The following is a 22100-nucleotide window of genomic DNA, read 5'->3' as shown; positions in this document are numbered from 1 at the left end:
TTTTACTTCTATTATTTAATTTGCTTCCTTCTCTTGTTAGCCTTTGCTGAAATGTTTATCTAGACAAGCTCATGAACAGCAGAGAACCTAGGTTCTAGCTGTTGATTGGTGGCTGCATATATATATATATATATATATATATATATATATATATATATATATATATATATATATTGATTGTGATTGGCTCACCAATGAGTTCAGTTAGAAACCATTAGTGCATTGCTGCTCCTTCAACAAATGATACCCAGAGAATGAAATAAATTATATAATAGAAGTAAATTAGAAAGTTGTTTAAAATTGTATTCTCTATCTGAATCATGAAAGAAAAAATGTGGGTTTCATGTCCCTTTAAGCATATTTGCCCCCATATGTGGCTGTGGTTGACATTTACCATGATACCAGGAGGTGGTGTAGGTAAAATTGTTATTATTTATTGCCAGTTTTCTATATTTGAGAAAAAAAGAACCTTATTATCACTTTAGAAATTATCTCTCTCATTCATTAATATTAGAGTGTTTATTGTAATTCTTTCAGTGCTGAATATATACCAGCGTTTCAGAACTGACCACATGTACAAATATTTTTTTCTTGGTAAAGTAAATGGAGTTTGACAGTGTGTTTGTTTGACTTGGATATCCTAGAGCACTGTAACAAGTAGCCTTTAACTGCTGCTCCAGTGAGATCTGAGCAGCTGGTGTAAGAAATCAAGCCATGAAGGCACACCTCCAAAATCTAACACATGACCATCTTATGTTTTTCTTTTAGGCTTATCATTTTCTATTTGTTTGTATATGTCTGTACCACACTGGTTTTATACCATTTTAACCAGAAGACTTCACATATTCTTCACTAAACTGTCACACACCCACAGACCTGTTTTGACTTTATTTTACTGCCTGTCAAATTTAAGGGTGATGTTACTGGGCACTCTTTTAATGTACTGATGTGATCTTTAGGGGATGTACGTTGGTCATGTAAAGGCGGCACCAGAGTTCTAGCTCATTACATGTGGTTTTTCAAGATTGTCAGTTTGAAAGGATAGTAAAGTCAAAATTAAACTTTCAAGGTTCAAATAAAGCAAACAACTTTACAAAACATTCCAGTTTACCTTTATTATCAAATTTGCTTAAAGGGATACTAAACCAATTTTTTTTTTGCTTTCATGATTCAGAGCATGCAAGTTTAAGCAACTTTCTAATTTAGTCCTATAATCACATATTTTTTTTCTTTCTCTTAGGAAAGGCTTTGGATCTGGCCCATTTTTGGTTCAGAACCCTGGATAGTGCTTGCTTATGGGTGACTACATTTATAAGGAAGAAACATTGATAATAGGAGTAAATTAGAAAGTTGCTTAAAATTCCATGCTCTATCGGAATAATTAAAGAACAAAATTTGGGTTTAGTATCCCTTTAATTTTCTTGGTATCTTAAAGTACGCTCATAGGAGCTCAAGAATGTGCGCATATCTTTAGCACTGTTTGCAGCATTGTAAAACATTGCTATAAACACTACTCCATAGAGTTTATGAGACATACACGCTCATAAACCTACATCAATATGGATTTATGCAAGTGAGTTATATTTCATCAAAGGATACCAAGAGAAAATAAGGTATATTAGAAGTAAATTGTAATTCTGCACTCTGTCTGAAGCATGAAAGTTTTATTTTTGCAGTATACTTTGCAAAAAGGTTTCTGCTAAAAGCTATTACTGTTTTTACTTTGTGAATCATATCTAAATGCTCAGATAGTCAGTTTACATGATCAGTGCCACAGCTGGCTCTCTGAGCAGACGTACTGTTTAAAATGCTAGTGCATGATGCATATTTAGATATACTTCAAATGCACAGTAAACATGTATTGGAAAAATACCTGTATTCAAATGTGCATTTCAATTTTGTTTGGACTTTAAAGGAACATTAAACCCAAAATTTTCTTTCATGATTTAGTTAGATTACACAATTTTAAACAACATTTTGCAATTTACCTCTATTATCGAATTTGCTTCATTCTCTTGGTATCCTTTGCTGAAGTAGCAGTAATCCAATATTGGGAGCTAGCTGAAAGCCAATGACGAGCCATATATGTGCAGCTACCAATCGGCATCTTCTGAGCCTACCTAGGTATACTTTTCAACAAAGGATACAAAGAGATATAAACAAATTAAGTGCTAGAAATAAATTGGAAAGTTTATTTAAAATTGCATGCTGTATCTGAATCATAAAATAACATATTTGGGTTTCATGTCCCTTTTTTAAAGGGACGCTGAACCCAAATTTTTTCTTTTGTGATTCAGATAGAGCATGCAATTTTAAGAAACTTTCTAATTTACTCCTATTATCAATTTTTCTTCATTCTCTTGGTATCTTTATTTGAAATGCAAGAATGTAAGTTTAGATGCCGGCCCATTTTTGGTGAACAACCTGGGTTGTTCTTGCTGATTGGTGGATAAATTCACCCACCAATAAACAAGTGCTGTCCAGAGGCTGAACCAAAAATAAATTAGATGCCTTCTTTTTCAAATAAAGATAGCAAGAGAACAAAGAAAAATTGATAATAAGAGTAAATTAGAAAGTTGCTTAAAATGGCATGCTCTATCTGAATCACAAAATAAAAACATTGGGTTCAGTGTCCCTTTAAGGGGGATAAACAAAACTATGCTAATGTCAGGTATGCCTACCCTGACAGAATATCTACAGCCACCTTGTATCATCAGGTCCATTTACAATGTTTATTTGTATTGACTGCAAATATTTTTGTTCTTTTACAGAGTTCTGGGGAGAAATTGCTAATGATTTCCACTGGCGTGTTCCTCCTACACAGCCATTCTTGAGATATAACTTTGATGTTACCAAAGGCAAGGTATTTGTGGAGTGGATGAAAGGGGCTGTCACAAATATCTGCTACAATGTACTGGACAGAAATGTTTATGACAAGAAGCTGGGAGATAAAGTGGCTTTTTACTGGTAAATAAGCTTTATTCATTATGGTTTTTAATCGAAACCACTGATTTGCAGAAAAATACACCATTCTTTACATTTTTAAGATTGTGGACCTAATGGTCTATTTTTTTTTTTTATTGAGGTATTTCTTGATACAAACACCATATTCTCAGCACGTGTGTTGAGATTACAAATCACGCTGACGTGTTAGTATGCATGTAACAGAAAATGAACACAAAAGTAAATTCTGTTCGTTAAATGTACCTAGTTGACGTACGATTTAACATATTTGTGAAAATCTTAAGCTCTATATTTTTATACCTGGTTGATAGTAACCAAAAAAAAAATGCTACCTCATTTTCTAAAATTAGAGTAATATGCATAACTCCCTGAAAAACATAACCACCTCGTAGTGTGATAACATGTAAACACTTATGAAAAATGAGTATACAAGCATGTCTTGGAAAGAGAAGGGAATTATAACAAGTTGCAGCCAGTGCTGCTTTTACAATAACGAGTAGTCTATATTCTTGCAATTTTTATTAATGCTATCAGATTCAAAGTGGCGGATTAATACCGCTAAAATATTCACCAACATGGGTGAATGGAGACTAATTGATAAAAGGTATAATGTCTATTTTATCGTATATCTTAGTCAAATGGGGGGGGGGGAAGTAATGTAGACTACAGTCTAATCACTTATACTTTTATAGCTTAAAATAATAATAATAATAATAATAACAAGAACTTGCGAAGCTCTGAGCAATAGGTAGACATGTGTGCGTTAATTAAATTTAAGAGTGTGGGTAGTGGGGGGGGACTTAAGATAAGGGACAAAGCGCCACCACACAACTTAATCTTGAGTATTAATAAAAACTTATAATGGTTCAATACACTTTTAGAACTGCAAACATAGAGTATCAGTTGCAGCTTCTAATGTTTGCTAAGTTCCAGTCTGCATAACCATAGTACAGTGCCCAAAATTACCAATATTTAGTATAGTTTAGAGCTAAATTTTCCTGTGCCTTTTAAAGCATGGAGAACATACTGTGTCGGTCGCAAGGCTGTGATTATCCTATACAAAATTGGAGTACTACAGCATCATTCTGTGGTAGAAAAAAAAGTAATTTAAGAGCTCAGCTGTATCCCAATATTTCTCTAGGGAAAAGCACTTAAGAATCTACACCACATTCCAACTATAAACAAAGTTCAGTTATATGGTGAATGAAATAGCACAAGCTCTTAAAACTAATAACCAGCTCAAATGTATTGCTTTTATATAGGTCTAACCCCACAAAAGGACATTTCTGAATACTTTATATTACAAGCTGATCAGATTTCTCAGTTATTAAAAACCTCTACACTTATAATGTGCTAACAGTATCAGCTTGAGAAGTATGGATCCTAGCAATTGTAAGTTACCGCTAGATAGCATAGTACGTACAGATCACTCTTATATGGAGCTAAGTAGAAAGCACAATATTGCTAAAAAGATAGAACTGAGAGCTAAGTAGTATTCTCCATTATCAACAGACCTGTAGACTATATATATATATATATATATATATATATATATATATATATATATATATATATATAATCATGTTAGCAGTATCAACCAGCATCATAAGCTGTATGGAGCAGAGATACTATACCCCTATACTCAGCTAAATGTCACATCGATCCCTGTAACCTGCTATATATTGAGTAGGTACATACAGTAGTAAGATAAGGTAATAAAGTAATTGCACCTATAGACACAAAACAGGAAGCCGGCTTTTACCTGCTCCCACGCGTCTATATATGTTAATTTTACTCCATCAGGTCAGTTACAGAAAAAAAAAGTTAGTTACACTATGCCTGTTCTTGTACAATCTAACTTAGTCCATAGCAGATTGTCCTTAAGAGGTTCCATGCTTCTCATATTGCAGTCCGATTGCAGCAAAAAAATTCTTCTTGTTATCCAGACCCTCAGAACAAACAGTCACTTTTACAAGAGTATACCAATCTCTAGTACCCTATCTCATAACGGTTACATAAATATCCAGAGTTGTATACTATGACATCAAAAGGACAGGCACACCGAGCCTTAAGTCCCCCTTGTAAGCCTGGGAACATCCTCCGGAGAAAGTTACTGTCTCTGGCAAACTTCATGTTGTTGAGAGCATAAGCATAAATTGCAACCTAGGGATGATGCAATTCAGACCCTGTTACTAGCCCTAGGGTTAATTAATGCGATTTAAACTCCCCCTGGGTCCCACAACAATATATTTGTTATCGACCCTAAGTAATGTGAGCTTCGCCGTTTATCAGCCAGATACTTTGTGGCTATGCCATAGCCACCGAGTTGTCGAAAGTTCTGGTATTGTAAAAGGGAATCCTGCAGGTCAGATCTTTGGTTAGGCTGTTTGCTAGGGTATCATGTTTTCGTCCCCTTCTCTTTGTGTGGAGAGTGACGTGGGGTGCTGTGCAAGATGATCGCCAGCATGTCGCTTGTTGTTGTGTGGCAAGGAAGCCATGTTCTGGGAAGGTGAGAGAATAATGCTGGGCTCCGTTGCCACTGGGCATGTTGTAGACACCTGGATTAAGCGTTTCTGGGTATCGACCGATACAGATAATTCTGCGCAGGGCTCCCTTGGGAGAAGTAGGCAAGAAAGCCATCTTAATTTCTGCTGAAAGCGCTGCTGCATAGTAATCCAATAATTCTGACAGCGCAAGCAGCAAGTCTCTGATACAGTCCATGTGATCCAGTAGTCTCCTAGATTTATTGCCAGTTAGTTAGGTCTCCGAGCCCTCCAGATACTTAAATCTTTTAGTTAGTAGTGACTCTTAAGTGTTCGAGTGTGGAAAAGATGCGACCACTAAACCATGTTAGTCTGCGGATCACTCATTCAGTGGTACTGGCGACCATGCGTGTGCTCAGTCCTAGGGCTTGATGAGTAGACAGCGGTTCTTTTGCTAGGCACCATGGCGGGTCTTCTCGGGTTCACAAAGTGTAGATCAGGTGTGGTCAAAAGTACCTCTTGTGTTTGGTAGGGTCAGTTCAGCATCTATTGAAATATATACTGTAAGGATGCATAATATAAAGCCTTTAATAAGAACTGGGCTTACGGAGCAGACTTAGAGTGCAGCCATCTCAATCGCCGGCTGGCTCCGCTCCCCTAATGGTCTTTTTTTAAAGCTGTCTGCCCTGGTAAGATTATATATGAAGTCTGATCAGTACAGTGAGATCCCTCAAAGAATGATAGAAAAGCAAATGTAGCTTGAGAGTTGTTCTTGTCACCTATACGGGGTCATGGGTGTGAAAGAGAGAAGCATACATTACGATATAATGCTTAAAAAATAACTCATGATTTCTGTCCATGTTGGCGAGGGTTTGAAACACAGTGCCCTAAAGATAATAAAGCTCTTTTACAAAAAAAAATTACACCCCCCTCTACAATACAAGTAACCCCTCACCCCCAAAATAAAAAATCTTTAAAATACAAAACACCCCAAAAAAGCCCTAACTAACCCAGAAAGATTTTCTCACCGATCAAAAATCTGACGACTCTTGGTCTGACATTAATCCCTCTTTACCTTGTCTACTGGTGCTGGGGGCCCATCTTAGTGGAGGCGGACTTCAGTGGCCTCTTCTTCGGCCTCTGATCCACATCTTATCTTTGGTTCTCTTCCTAGTGCCCTGGTCTTCATGCGGTAGGGCCCTGGTGTTGGGGGCCAGGATGAATAGGGCCCCCGGCATGGAAGAAGATTGCAGAGTGGAGGGGGCGGTTTAGGCTTTAATCACCTAACCACCTCCCATACCTATATGGGAGTTGATTAGGTGATTATTGATGTTTAGCATTTAGTATGCCTTAATCACCTAACTACCCCTATACATGTATGGAGCCCTGTATAGGGGTTGATTAGGTGATTATTGACGTTTAGCATTTAGTAGGCCTTAATCACCTAAGCACCCCCTACCCCTATATGGGGTTGATTAGGTCAGGGCAGCTTAGGTGTTAACATTGCATTTATCTACAATGTTTAAAATATTATAGATAACATAGATATATATGTTATAGTAGTCAGTAGCATTAAATTATATTTTTACATAACGGCATGTAGTTATGTAAAACTATAATATTAATTATACAGTCTTTAATAACAAATAATAAACACAACAAGCAACATTAATTACATTTTAATTTATATGCAAATATTTAAATATGCATTCTACATAACTTCTACAGTTAATATTAGGTTATGGTAGTTGACAGTTTTTCACAGCTAGAGGGCGTTAGTTCATGTGATTCAAATAGATAACTTTTGAGCTCATGCACGTGAAGTTATTTAAAGGGACATTCCAGTCAAAATGTAAATGCACATAGAGGAATTACATATTTACAATATACATGTAAGAGCAAAAATGCTTCTAGTAAAACTTATCACTGTTTTAGCATTAACATTTTTCTATACACATGCCTGTGAAGCATATTCTCAGTGCACCAGCATTTTAAATACTGTAGCTGCTCAGAGCTCCAGTGGGGCTTGAATCATGTCAGCAATTAACAAATTAAATCATTACTATATGGTACAAGTACCTTTAGGCTCTCTGAGCAAGTGCTGTATTTAAAATGCTGAAGCATGGTGCATACTTAAATACACTTTTGCAACAGCTATAGTTTTTATTAGAAGCATTTTTGCTAATACGTGTATATTACAAAAATGCTTCTATTCAAAACTGAAATGCATCCATGTGGATTCCAACTTTGACTGAGTCAGCACTAATTGCCTGAAATGCAAGTCTGTTAAAAGATCTGAGATACGGAGGCAGTCAGCAGAGGCTTAGATAGAAGCAGGTAATTACAGAGGTAAAAAGTATATTTATATAACAGTGTTGGTTGTGAAAAACCGGGGAATGGTAAATAAAGGGATTAGCTATCTTTTTAAACAATAAGTTGTGGTGTTTACTATCCCTTAAAGTCACATTGAATTAAGAGCTATTTCCTGAGAATTCTTTTTGTAAACCCATTTGACATGATACCAGCACATTTTAACGTTATATTTTAGGAGTGCTGAAACAGTTTGTGAAAGAAAATTTACACCTGGAATTATGTTTTTACTCTTAATTACATAAAATGTAAAGAATTATTTGTCATGAGGACATGCATTGTATGTATTTAAAGGGATAGTAAAGTCCATATTAAACTTTCATGATTCAGATAGGGCATATAATTTTTTAAACAACTGTCTAATTTACTTTTTTCATCAAATTTTGCTTTGTTCTCGTTATTCTTAGTTGAAAGCTAAATTTAGGTAGGCTCATATGCTAATTTCTAAGCCCTTAAAGGCCGCCCCTGCATTTGAAACACAGCTAGAGAGCATTAGTTCATGTGTTTCATATAGATCACAATGTGCTCATTCATGTGAAGTTATTTAAGAGTCAACACTAATTGTCTGAAATGCAAGTCTGTCAAAAGATCTGAGATAAGGAGGCAGAAGCTTAGATACAAGGTTATTACAGAGGTAAAAAGTATATTTCTATAACAGTGTTGGTTATGCAAAACTGGGGTATGGTAAATAAAGGGATTATCTATCTTTTTAAACAATAACATTTTTGGTGTTTACTATCCCTTTAACCTTTTTTATGTGAATTCGCTGCAATCATAAATAACTTGTGAGCGGGGCAATAGTGTGATATATATAACATTGTAGAGGTTGATGGAGCATCATTTTTAGACCCTTTTAGATATGTTTTTTTGTTTGTTTGCAGAGCAGTTAGAAAGAAATATTATACCTTTTTTAAAATGAGCTTAAACTGGTTTACAATGAGCTCACAACAACTTTTACTTATTCATTTGTGACTTGTCATTTTGTTTACTACAAATTGAATCATTCCAAAATATACATGAATTCCCTGCACAATTTAGTCTTAATGCTCAAATAGGGCATGCCATTTTAAACAACTTTCCAATTTACTTGTATCATCAATTTTGCTGTGTTCTTTTGGTATTCTTAGTTGAAAGTTAAACCTAGGATGTTCATATGCTAATTTCTTAGACCTTGAAGGCCGCCTCTAATCTAAATGCATTTTGATCGTTTTTCACCACTAGAGGGCATTAGTTCACATGTTTCATATAGATAACATTGAGCTCATGCATGTGAATTTACCATGGAGACAGCTCTGATTGGCTAAAATGCAACTGTTCCTTTAAAGACTCTACGTTTATCCCTAGAAACTTATTACAATAAATTGGCTGACGGCAGTGCTTTACCAGCTACGCTTGCCAAATGATTTGCTGTAATAGGGTTAGGTCTGTCTGTGATACAGTTATACCTCAGTAATTACTGACTCCAGCTGGTATTCACCGGCCCTCTTAATGTAGGCAGGATAAAATTAGTTTGTCAGCTTGTCCTTGTCAAAACGGAATTGCTTCACCATGTACATTTGCATGAGTAACTTCAGCCCTCACATTTAATATTTGGACCACCCTGCTGGCATGCTTACGTATCCTCTGCTGGGTGCCAGACCTGGCAACATTGTGCTCTGCTTCTTCCAGTCACAGGTTAAGGCCCTCTATGTCTTGCTCTCTTTTCATGCATGTAGGTTACCAACTGAGGTGAAAATTCCTCATAAAATTGAAAGCATTTATAACTGGAGAACTGCTAACCACATAGCCCTATTCAAAGCCCCCCAAAAAAGCTTTTCCTGTTTGAACAAAGGAGGTTAATTTATATCTAGTGTACTGCATTGTCAGCTTGTGCTGTAACTCTGCTTATATGTACCAGGTAATCGAGTTACAGGGATATTCTAAAGCAAAAATTACATTCTCTAATTTGTATTTGTTTTTAGCATTACATTATGCACTATATTAGTACCATCTTCTGGATCAAGCATCTTCATTAGATGTAGTGTGCCTGCGTTTGGATACTGTGCCAAGTGATGTCAGGAGGGCGCATTAGATTAAAAAAATATTAAAATTAGCATGGTGGTTGCGGATTGGGCGCTTCTATTTCTGCTAGACCAGCATTTTTTTGTGGGCTGTTGCAATGATTTTGAAAGAATGAAGTGTAACAAAACTCGCATGTCATGCAGTACTATATTGCAGTGGGCTTGTCTTTCCTTCACATACAGATATGTAGACAATGCCACTGAGGGACGTTTAAAGGGACACTGAACCCACATTTTTTCTTTCATGATTCAGATAGAGCTTGCAATTTTAAGCAACTTTCTAATTTACTTCTATTATCAATTTTTCATTGATTCTCTTGCTATCTTTATTTGAAAAAGAAGGCATCTAAGCTAAGGTGCCAGCACATTTTTGGTTTAGACCCATGGGCAGCACTTGTTTATTGGTGCTGTCCAATCAGCAAGGACAACCCAGGTTGTTCACCAAAAATGGTCCGGCATCTAAACTTACATTCTTGCTTTTCAAATAAACATACCAAGAGAATGAAGAAAATTTGATAATAGGAGTAAATTAGAAAGTTGCTTAAAATTGCATGCTCTATCTGGATCACACAAGAAAAAAATTGGGTTCAGTGTCCCTTTAACAAAATCTGCCTGTCTAGAATCTAGTGAGGAATCTCACAGTGCTGGAGGATCATTTTAGATTGTTATTTTAAGTTTTATGGGAGGCATCTCTATGGGACTTCTATGTTTCACCCTTTTTTTTTTTTTTTTTTTTTGGTGAGAATTCAGCCCCTGTGACGTCTGCACTATAATTTCTCTCCAAACTGGGCGGATCTTTGATCATCAGGGCCTGTATGAAATTTTTCTTCATCTAGCAGTTTCTGATAAGCAGATAAATCAGAGTCGTCTGCAGCCTATATGAACATGTAGCAGTCTGAACTTCGAGATGATCTCCCCAGGTGTCTTTTCTAAATAATAAATATTTTTGCTACTCAGACCTATTTTTATGATTCTGAAGACCATGCAGCTCCCTTATCTTACTGCTATGTATAGAATCAATCACCAAAATAACAGGGGTTACTTATATCAATCATAAATGTATTTTGTATCAGTTTTGAGATGCATTAGATTTCTTCCATCCCAATGTGATTTGTGAACAACATCAGGACAATCTTATTGCTGTTCCAGGTCTTTTGAATCTGGAAGCTATTTTTCTTAGGGCTCAAATATTTTACTGAGAATTTTATTTTCGGGTCCATGAGTAGGTCTCAAGGTATTTTTTTTTTTTTTTCCTCTTGATCCAAAAGAAAGAAAGAAAGACAAACAAGCAGAAAAACATCCTCCTGACCCTATCCTAGAATAGAAGGACCTTATTTCCTTATCTAGGTCTTCTGTTGGGACAGGATCACTGTTGCCCCCCTTCCTGCCAGTATTAGGTACCATTTCATTACAAAGACTTGACTGCTTAGTTACTGTTTCTTTACATTTCTGAAGAACCCAATTTAATTTTTTTAAGTTGCCAATGCTGATCACTAATTTTGTCTTATTTTTGGGAACTTTATTCATTTATGAAAAACTTTATATGTTTTGCTTCTATTCAAATATTATAGATCATAATTTTTGGATGTCTTTCCAGTATTGTGACTGTGATTAGTTTACGTCAGTCCCTGTTTCTATCTCTTTCTTTAGCCAGTTTCACATTTTGTTGCTTTTTTGTGTCTCTTCCTCTTTCCCTTTTATTGCTGTCTAACATGTTCCTATGACTGTTTTGCTAGTGGCTTTATCCACTGCTCCAACAAGTTTCACAGCTTGAAGCTCTGTTCTTTGTTCCTTCTTATTTGATTTTTCCCCTCAATATATTAAAATTTTGATGACTTCCCTTTTTGTTTTGTTTTTTCAAATTTTCCTTTCATGATTCAGATAGAACATACAATTTTAAACAATGCCCAATGTACTTCTATTATCCAATTTTCTTTCTTTTACTTTTTTTTTATTATTATATTGATTTTTATTGGCTTTTCAGTGAAAATACAATTACAATAGGATTAAAATAGGAACAAATAAACATGGAAGATATTCAAGATAATATAGAATATTGTCTGTATATCTAACTATATTAAAGGGACAGTATACCGTAAAATAGTTTTATCCCATTAATGTGTTGCCAATTACTTTTTTTTTAACAGTTGCAGAGTATAACATGTAAGAATTTGCTTTTTAAAGTTTGTGTATATGAAATAGCTGATTTTGTGTTTTGAAGCCACAACCTAATAAAATGGGTTGAGCTTGTAAGTATAATCAGATCTCATTACTTTATCACATTGTGTACATATACATGCTTCTTTATCTTATCTGTCCCTAAACCAAATACCAATACTTCGAGAGAACAATGGAAAATTTACATTTTATTACCTTATCTCTTCTGTACCCCACTTGAAGTGTACTTTCTTCTTCTGGCTGTGTTTACACAGCTTATTTTGAGCTTGCACCTAAGGCAAAAACTTTCAGACTAATTCAACCACAGGCTAATTCAACTATTTCAAATGCAGATATAAGGGTAAAGGAAATACTTGTAAACAATTTAATACTTTTCAGCAGGTAAAGTGGATCATTGGGAACAAATTTAAGGGGAGATTGTTTTTGAGTAAACTGTCCCTTTAAGTAGAGGCATACACACAGTCCTCTGAGTAATGTCTTTAGAAACAAATTCTTCCAATCCCATATGAATGTATTTTTGATGTATTCAACAAAGAATAATAATATGAGAAAGAAGCAAATGTTATAACAGAATGTAAATTGGAAACTTTTATAAAATTGCATTCTAAATCTGAACCGTGAAAGAGAAATTTGGGGTTTCATGTTACTTTAAGTATCTGGTTAATTTTTGAAAAAGGGATTCTGCATCACTGGCTTTATGTATTAGAAGCTAATAAGAATTTTAAGAAATCTGATTACCGTCTTGTCCTGCTGTCTGTTTCTGGGAACGAGATTTGCTCTGCAATTCTTAAGGTTTATTTGGTCAGTAAAAAGACTGTAACTTAGAGAACTCGTTGTGTTGTGTGCAAATCACGTGTTTACTACATTTTACCAGTTGAGTGTGTTTGTGCCTTCTCATGCTGTAAGGAAGCAATGTTTGCAAAACCTTAGTAGCATGGCAAATAGTCCTATTTTGTTCCTCACACCTGGTGTTATATTTGGTGCTGACACACTAGTACTGAATGCTACATAAACGCATGAGAGAAAACAATATTTATACTCTGTCACTTGACTTACCTGGATCTGTCTTATGTGTTTTATGTCCAGTCAGTATTCAAGACTTGTATGTTCAGTTGAACAAAAAATGTATCATTGGGAACTGAAGCCAGCAGGAAAGGAAAATAGTATATACTAGGGAAGAGAAGATGCCCTGAAGACCTACAGTATGTTTAGACCCCTTTACCACTAATTATTATGACATTACCTTGTCTACATCAATTCTTCATTATTCAATTAATATGCTGTATGCATTCAGCTTAAAAATGCTTCAGAATTATGATAGCAACTAAAGAATAGTTTTCCTGTGTTTTGAGAGCAAACATTTTATCACTGTAACACTGTAAAGACTTCAGAAACATTGAGTTTACTGAAAAAATAGATTTTCTTCAGTCATTTTTAACCTACCTCTCTGTTTAAATCAAACAGTACGGTGCCTGCTTACAATATATATTAATCTTCCTAATGGTTTAGACCTACTGCAGTAATATATCATTCATGTGATGCTATTCATTTGTCAGATTCAATCTGAAATCTTCTCTAGACAGTAAGCAGGAGTCTTATTAAATTACTGCCGTACACAGGCATCTATCAGAGACGTTGCATTGCATCAGAGTAGCCCTATGACGAGGCACATAGCATAGTTCAGGGACACAGATGGAAAATGATGCCAGATTATAATGCTGGTATCAATTCTGCTTAAATTATAAATCAGTGGCTAAAAATGTATATGAAACTTAGGAGCCAGCCAGAATATCGATGAGTTATATGTTTTTTTTTTTTTTTTAAAGAAAAAAAAGGAAAATAATTCCCTGTCTGTATTTTCCAAGCTCTGTTATAAAAAAACATTTATTTTATGCATGCCAAAATGTTGAAAAGACCAGTACAAATACGTAATATTATGTTTCATTAAAATGTGTATAATTTGTTCCTGCAATGGATTTTTTTCGTATGTGTTCCCTCAAATGTCTTCCACATAACCTTGATGTTCCATTTGGTGTAATTAGAGGTTCTACAATATAATTATCTGAGCCTTTTCTAATTAGTTTTTATGTATTGAAGCAATAGATTACAATGTACCTAATCTGAATGGCATAACGTTTTCTAAAATTAAAACCATGACAATTTTTTTCCTTGTCCACACAAAACATCATGACCGAAACATCACTGTATTATGACTATATACAATTCACTCTCCAACAACAAATATACTGTATATAGGCACTTTTAAGAACCAACCATAGTGTAGTAATATTGTTGCAAAGGACATATTTAATATAAATCATGGTCTCAAAATAATCTAATAAATAACAAACACATACTTGATGTAAAACCTACATACTTCTGCGTTTAAAAGGACATAAAACCCTAACATGTTTCATGATTCAGATAGGGCATATCATTTTATATAACTTTTCAATTTACTTCTATTATCCTTTTTGCTTCATTGTCTTGGAATCCTTTGTTGAAGAAGCAGCAATGGGCTACTGGGAGTTAGCTGAACACATTGGCAAGAGGCATATATGTGAAGCCACCAATCGGCAGCTAGCCCCTAGCTCCTAAGCCTACCTTGGTATGTTTTTCAACAAAGGATACCAAGGGAACAAAGAAAATTACATAACAAGTAAATCGGAAAGTTGTTTAAAATTATATGCTCTATCTGAATCATGGTTTCAAGTCCCTTTGACATCGTAAATTCTGTGCATTTTAAAAACTCAAGCTGAACAACACACCTGGTCCTACAAGTGCATTCAAAAGACAGCCCTCCAAAGTAGCTCCATCAAATATCTGTGTTTACATACCCTGGCAGAATTTATGATTTCTTGGCCATTTTTCAGAGAATATGAATGATGACACAAAAACTTTTCTTTCACTCATGGTTAGTGTTTGGCTGAAGCCATTTATTATCAATCAACTGTGTTTACTCTTTTTAAATCATAATGACAACAGAAACTACCCAAATGACCCTGATCAAAAGTTTACATATCCCAGTTCTTAATACCATGTATTGCACGCTTTAACATCAATGGCAGCTTGAAGTCTTTTGTGGTATTTGTGGATGAGGCTCTTTATCTTCTCAGATAGTAAAGCTGCCCAGTTCCTGTAAATTCTTGGGCTGTCTTGCATGAACTGCACATTTGAGATCTCCTCAGAGTGGCTCAATGATATTGAGGTCAGGAGACTGAGATGGCCACTCCAGAACGTTTACTTTATTCTGCTGTAGCCAATGAGAGGTCGACTTGGCCTTGTGTTTAGGATCATTGTCATGTTGGAATGTCCAAGTACGTCCTATGTGCATTCTTGCCATCAATTCTGACCAAATTTCCTGTGCCTTTGTAGCTCACACATCCCCAAAACATCAACGATCCACCTCTGGGTTTCACAGTAGGAATAGTGTACCTTTCATCATAGGCCTTGTAGCGTTTATGGTTGTGGCCAAGAAGCTAAATTTTGATCTCATCACTCCAAATGACTTTGTGCCAGAAGTTTTGAGGCTTGTCTCTGTGCTTATTGTAAGAGGGATACTTTGTGGCATTTGCGTAGTAATGGCTTTCTTCTAGCGACTCAACCATGCAGCCCATCTTTCTTCAAGTGCCTCCTTTATTATGCATCTTGAAACAGCCACACCACATGTTTTCAGATAGTCCTGTATTTTACCTGAAGTTATTTGTGGGGTTTTCTTTGCATCCCGAATAATTTTCCTGGCAGTTGTGACTGAAATTTTAGTTGTCTACTTGACCGTGGTTTGGTTTAAACAGAACCCTTCATTTTCCACTTCTTGATTAGAGTTTGAACTCTGCTGATTGGCATTCTCAATTGGAGAATATTTTTATATCCCTTTCCTGTTATATACAGTTCAAGACAATTACCTTTTCCAGCAGATCCTTTGACAATTTTTTTGCTTTCCCCATGACTCAGAATCCAGAAACATCAGTGCAGCACTAAATGAAAGATGCAAGGGTCTGTCAGGAGTCCAGAAACTCATTGACCTTTTATACACACACACTAATTACAAGCAAACAGATCACAGGTGAGGATGGTTACTTTTAATCGCCATTCAAACCACTTTGTGTCAACTTGTGTGCATGTTATAAGGCCAAAATCACCATGGTATGTAAACTTTTGATTAGGGTCAATTGGGTAGTTTCTGTTGTCATTATGATTTAAAAAGAGTAAACACAGTTGATTGATAATAAATGGCTTCAGCCAAACACTAACCATGAGTAAAAGAAAAGTTTTTGTGTTATCATTCATATTCTCTGAAAAATGGCCAAGAAATCATAAATTCTGCCAGGGTATGTAAACTTATGAGCACAACTGTGTGTGTGTATGTGTGTGTGTATATATATATATATATATATATATATATATATATAAATCCCACAGAAGTGAGTACACCCCTCACATTTTTATAAATATTTTATTATACCTTTTCATGTGACAACAGTGAAGAAATTACAATTTGCTAAAATGTAAAGTAGTGAGTGTACAGCCTGTATAACAGTGTAAATTTGCTGTCCCCTCAAACTAACTCAATGCACAGCCATTAATGTCTAAAATGTTGGCAACAAAAGTGAGTACACCCCTAAGTGGAAATGTTCAAATTGGGCCCAAAGTGTCAATATTTTGTGTGGCCACCATTATTTTCCAGGACTGCCTCTTGGGCATGGAGTTCACTAGAGCTTCACAGGTTGCCACTGGAGTCCTCTTCCACTCCTCCAATGCGACATCACGGAGCTGGTGGATGTTAGATACCTTGCGCCCCACAAATGCTCAATAGGGTTTAGGTCTGGAGACATGCTTGGCGAGTCCATCACCTTTACCCTCAGCTTCTTTAGCAAGGCAGTGGTCGTCTAGGAGCAGTGTTTATGGTCGTTATCATGTTGGAATACATATATATATACATGCTTTATGGAACACACTGTTGTCACTGTGTTTGGACTTAGCACAACCTCTATAAAACCCAGTCACGAAGGCACAATCTTGTTTGAAGGTCTCTTAGACAGATACAATGTTGAAAGGGAATGGGTCCACACTTTATAGTTACAGTAATGTTAAAATCCAGTATAACACAATATTAAAAGTCCTTTCAATAGAAACATGTAGGTGTGATCTTGTTTTAAGAACATGCCAAAATGGTAATGGTCCTTTAAAAAAATAAACGCAAATAAATATTGTAAATCATCATGCCAACATACAATATTCATTCAGATGGTTCAGCAGGGGTGTGGATGGAAACCAATTATAAAAGGTTCCTATGAATGCTGCAATTGCATTATCTCGTTTTAAAACCCTGTTATGAAGACGCCAGTACTGTTAGTGGCAAACACTATTGTGCGATTGTTACTTAGAATCAAATATTGGAATAAAAATGAAAAACATGCCATTTGTAGATGTTGGTGTCCTGATGTGACTATATAAGTATGCCCAGCATACCAAAATACATTCAGAATTCATATGATTAATTGGTGTTGAGGAAGGATTCGGATTACAATAAGCTAATGTCACACATGTATACACATGTATTTGCCTTGTACAGTGAACAAATGAGTTGCTTGAATAGACATTTACTGTATCATTGAGGTTTGAATGGGCTTTGGGTGACTGCCCTGTTTCTATTTTTAAAACCGGTACACATGTAAAGACCTTACCTGGAGCTAGCCTGTAGAAAAAGGCTTAAGGGCTGTGGGCTTTTAACAAACTAATTGATTTTTCATTGTGATCAACCCAGAAACTCGACAACCAAATTGGGACGGGAAGCAAAAACCCATTTTGCAAGTAGACGATCGATTCTGATAGACTCTATGGTCATGAAGATAAGGTTGTGCTATGCACAGATCCAGAATTTTTATCCAAAGTTATTCTGACTTTCAAACTTCAAAAGACGTTTTCTTACCTGCTTATTGTCAAGATATAAAACTCTTATACAGATTAGTTGTTGTCAGACTCCTACCCTACTGTGTTGACAAAACAAAAGATTAGTGCAAAACACATTTGTTTGTTATAACTCGAGCACAATAAAGGTCTTTCACCAGCAAAAACCTACTGTTTCCACTTGGATAGTACAATGTATCAACTCAAAGGGGTTCCAGATCTGGAAGGGCTTCGTGCTCAATTTTCTTTTACGATGGAATCAGAGACAGCATTATAGAAATGATCTAATACCTCCCACAGAACAAGATTCTGCAAAATATGAAGCACAACTGTTACATTGTTATGTTTCAATACACATTTATATGGTTTGCAGCATATTCTGTTTCCTTATTTATTATTGGATATTCGCATTGGTGTGTAGTCTTCTTACGTACATATGTATTAGCCATGTGAGCCAAGATAACTTGAAGTTAAAGCCAAATACAATAATTTATTTTTCTTTGGTCCAATATGTAGCCAGATCATTTCTCTAGCCTTCTATCTAAGACTAAGAGAACCTCTAGGATGAGATACCTTTAAGGTTGTAAAAAGGAGAATGGTCAAATTCTGTCCATTTCCCACCTAGAGGTTGAGGGGTCTTCCCTTGTAAGTATCACCTGGGATATGAACCACTATATAGAATATGTATATTTTAGATTTAATTTCTAGTGCTGGACATTTCCACTATTTTATATTTTAAAGGGACAATCTACTTGAAAATTGTTATTGTTTAAAAAGATAGATAATCCCTTTTGTTACCCATTCCCCAGTTTTGACTAACCAACACTGTTATATTAATGCACTTTTTACCTCTGTGATTAACCTTTTAGCTAAGTCTCTGCAGTACAGTGCTTTTTACAAACTTGCATTTTAGCCAATTAATGCTGACTCGTACATAACTCCACTGGAGTGAGCACAATGTTATCTATATGGCACACATGAACTAGTACTGTCTAGCAGCGACAAGCTAATAAAATGCACTGAGATAAGAGGCAGCATTCAAGGTCTTAGTAATAAGCATTTAAATGGATAGTAAACGCCAAAAAGGTTATTGTTTTAAAAGATAGATAAGCCCTTTATTTACCATTCCTTAGTTTTGCATAACCAACACTGTTATAGTTATATACATTTTACCTCTGTAATTACCTTGTATCTAAACCTCTGCAGACTGCCTCCTTATCTCAGATCTTTTGACAGACTTGCATTTCAGGCAATTAGTGCTAACTCTTAAATAACTCCACGTGCGTGATCACAATGTTGTTTATATGAAACACATGAACTAACACCCTCTAGCAGTGAAAATTTGTCAAATGCACTCAGATAAAAGGCGTCCTTCAAGGGCTTAGAAATTAGCATATGAGCCTACCTAGGTTTAGCTTTCAACTAAGAATACCAAGAGAACAAATCAAATTTGATAAAAGTAAATTTAGAAAGTTGTTTAAAATGATATGCTCTATCTGAATCAGTTTAATTTGGACTTTACTGTCCCTTTTTAAACATTGAGTAAACTACTATAGTTTTTACGCTGATTAGCATACCCTTTTTATACCCCTGCTAATGATTTGTTTTAGTTGATCATTCACTATATACTGCATTGCAGTTGTAGCTGTATTACACGTGGCATGGCAACAGCGCACAGTGAAATACTGGCCTTTCCGGCAGTGCAGGAGTTAAAACCTCTGTTTACATAATATCTGCTACTTTGCTTTCCAGTTATTCTTGTCTGTGTTTTTCTCAGTTGCTGAAAAAGTTATTTTGTGTTTACAGTACACAAATGTGCGGTCCTAATATTATACCTGTTTGTTTTTTTTTTTTGTTTTTTTTTTGTCATGATGGAAGGCAGTTATAGCCTGAGTGCTATTACCAGTGCATTATTTTTGGTGATATCATTTCTTTGGTGATACTGAGAAGACTTCTAAGATTACTTTGTGCTCAGTTTTGCTTTTCCAACATTGTAGTGGTACTCACCACTGTCTTTATATCATGCATTTTACTGGGGGCATCGGAGCACAGTCCTCTCTTAAAGGAGACTTTCTGAGGAAAAAAAAAAAAGAAAAAGGAAGCACTCTTAGCATGAGGCAGAAAATCATTTGCTATTTTTTTTACAAATTTCCTCACTTGCCTTAAAATCTGGCATTCAGTTAGACATCTACATTGTAAAATGAATTTGGAGGGCAGATTATTTAATTTTTTTTTTTTGGTATACCAACCTGTATTTATACCTTGCTAAAAATAACTTTCAAAGCCTCTTGAACAAGAGTATAGGAGGGTCTTGCCTTTTAGAACAGTCAGTAGTAGTTAAAATGTAATTCAGCATGCACTACAGCTGAAAATGCCCTCAGACTTATACTGTAATTATAGTATGCCTTGTTTGCTTTAGTGAAGCCAGCTTACTACCTGCTTAACCACGCCAAAGGTCTTAAACACACTGGTAATGTCCTGCTTAGGAACCTCAAGTCCCAGATAAGAACACAGCTGGTCAGCCAATCAGGAGAAGCAGTTGCACATAGCTGCTCATTACTGGCTGTGTCCTACTCAGGAACTACAAAGCTTATGGCTCCCAAGTGAGACTATAACTGTGTGTTTTACCCCTTTGCATTGGTTAAACTCATGGTAAGGTAGAATCAGAAATGTAAAATCTAAATTCCATTTTGCATTACAATGGTTGGAGAGAATCTGTAGTAAAAGCATGAAGAAAAGTGGTTAAAAGAAGAAATTAAAATAAATCAGAAGGAAATAAGGGGATATGGGTAATAGAGGTTATGCTGTGAGTTGCTGGCTTATTCATTCACTGCTGTTTACAGAAGGAACATACTAACTTAGAGAATGGAGGGTACGCTCTGAGGAAAGGTGTTATCCAGATTTGCAAACACATTTTACAAGCCTCACACCTAACATCAGACTCCAGATTTGCAAACACATTTTACAAGCCCCACACCTAACATCAGACTGCAGATTTGCAAACACATTTCACAAGCCTCACATCAGACTACAGATTTGCAAGCACTAGCCCTCCAATCCCTTCCCACCACCACCCATCCTATTGTTTACCTTAATATATACACACACTTTCTAACTGTAATTATGTGCATCTGTCACTAATAATCCAGGATTGAGAAACCACTTCAGACTTCACATCCTTTGTACTGACATTTTACCACATTCTTTTACACTTTTCCAAACCTCACTTGCTCAGTCACACCCCCCCTTCATGTCATCACTCACTTTCAGTTCACTCTGCCTTATATCATACATATTTCCTTTCTCTCTTACTTTCTGTGATAATTCCCTCTTCTTTAGATTGTAAGCTTGAGAGCCTCTCTACCTGTAGGCCACTTTGTGTTTAAAGTGACCTACTACTGATTGTGCTCAAGGGCAGGGCATTCCTCTCTTTTTTGTATAACTAAATTATTGCACCTACAACTGTTATGTACCCCTACTGTACTGTTTGTGTATTACTGTATCCCTGTAATGTTTTTTATTCTTTGTATAGCGCTGCGCAATCAGCTGGTGCTTTATAAATAAACTATAATAATGATAGTAATCCATGGGAAGAGGAAGAATGTGTTTTAGGCAGTTGTTAAATATAAGCATGAGTCTTGTTGGTAACACATGTATTGAAGAAAGTGATCACATACAATTCCATAGTTCTAGTGGGCCTGATATGATTTAGAGAAGCTTCTGCATTTTCTTGGTGGTACAAAATAGGTGGCTTTAAAAGGACACATGGGTGCCAGCATGTTGATATCTAATGTTCATTGCTGTCTAGTGCTGATATGTTTACACATGTGCAGTAGTTCTACTATAAATACCTGCGGTGTAATCTAGGTTTCAAAATGGTGACATCTATGATTAGAGGGGATGCATGAAATGTATTTAGGGCCAGATTACGAGTGGTGTGCAAACATATGTATAGACTGTTGCAAAACCCCAGCCTCCTACACTTCCCTTGTGATGGGAGAGAGGCGCAATCCATAATAGCCAATCATGACATAGTATCAGCTGTCATTATGATGACATTTTAAATAGGTCCAGACCGTAACAACAGGAATTTGTAGATTCCTGATTTTAGAGATAATGAAATTATATTTTGAAA

General features: G+C 35.8%; 1 protein-coding gene across 2 annotated transcripts in view; it reads left to right on the top strand.

Annotated features, from left to right (window-relative positions):
- ACSS2 (acyl-CoA synthetase short chain family member 2) overlaps nt 1-22100 on the top strand; it is a 330905-nt gene that overhangs the window by 10433 nt on the left and 298372 nt on the right. For both annotated transcript variants that reach the window (XM_053697133.1, XM_053697084.1), the window contains exon 2: nt 2772-2967. In XM_053697133.1, coding sequence (XP_053553108.1) covers nt 2772-2967 — 196 coding nt within the window. The remainder of the gene's footprint in view (nt 1-2771; nt 2968-22100) is intronic.

The sequence above is a fragment of the Bombina bombina genome, chromosome 1 (genome assembly GCF_027579735.1).
Source record: "Bombina bombina isolate aBomBom1 chromosome 1, aBomBom1.pri, whole genome shotgun sequence".
Lineage (NCBI taxonomy): Eukaryota > Metazoa > Chordata > Amphibia > Anura > Bombinatoridae > Bombina > Bombina bombina.
This window is presented reverse-complemented; position numbering and strand designations above follow the sequence as displayed.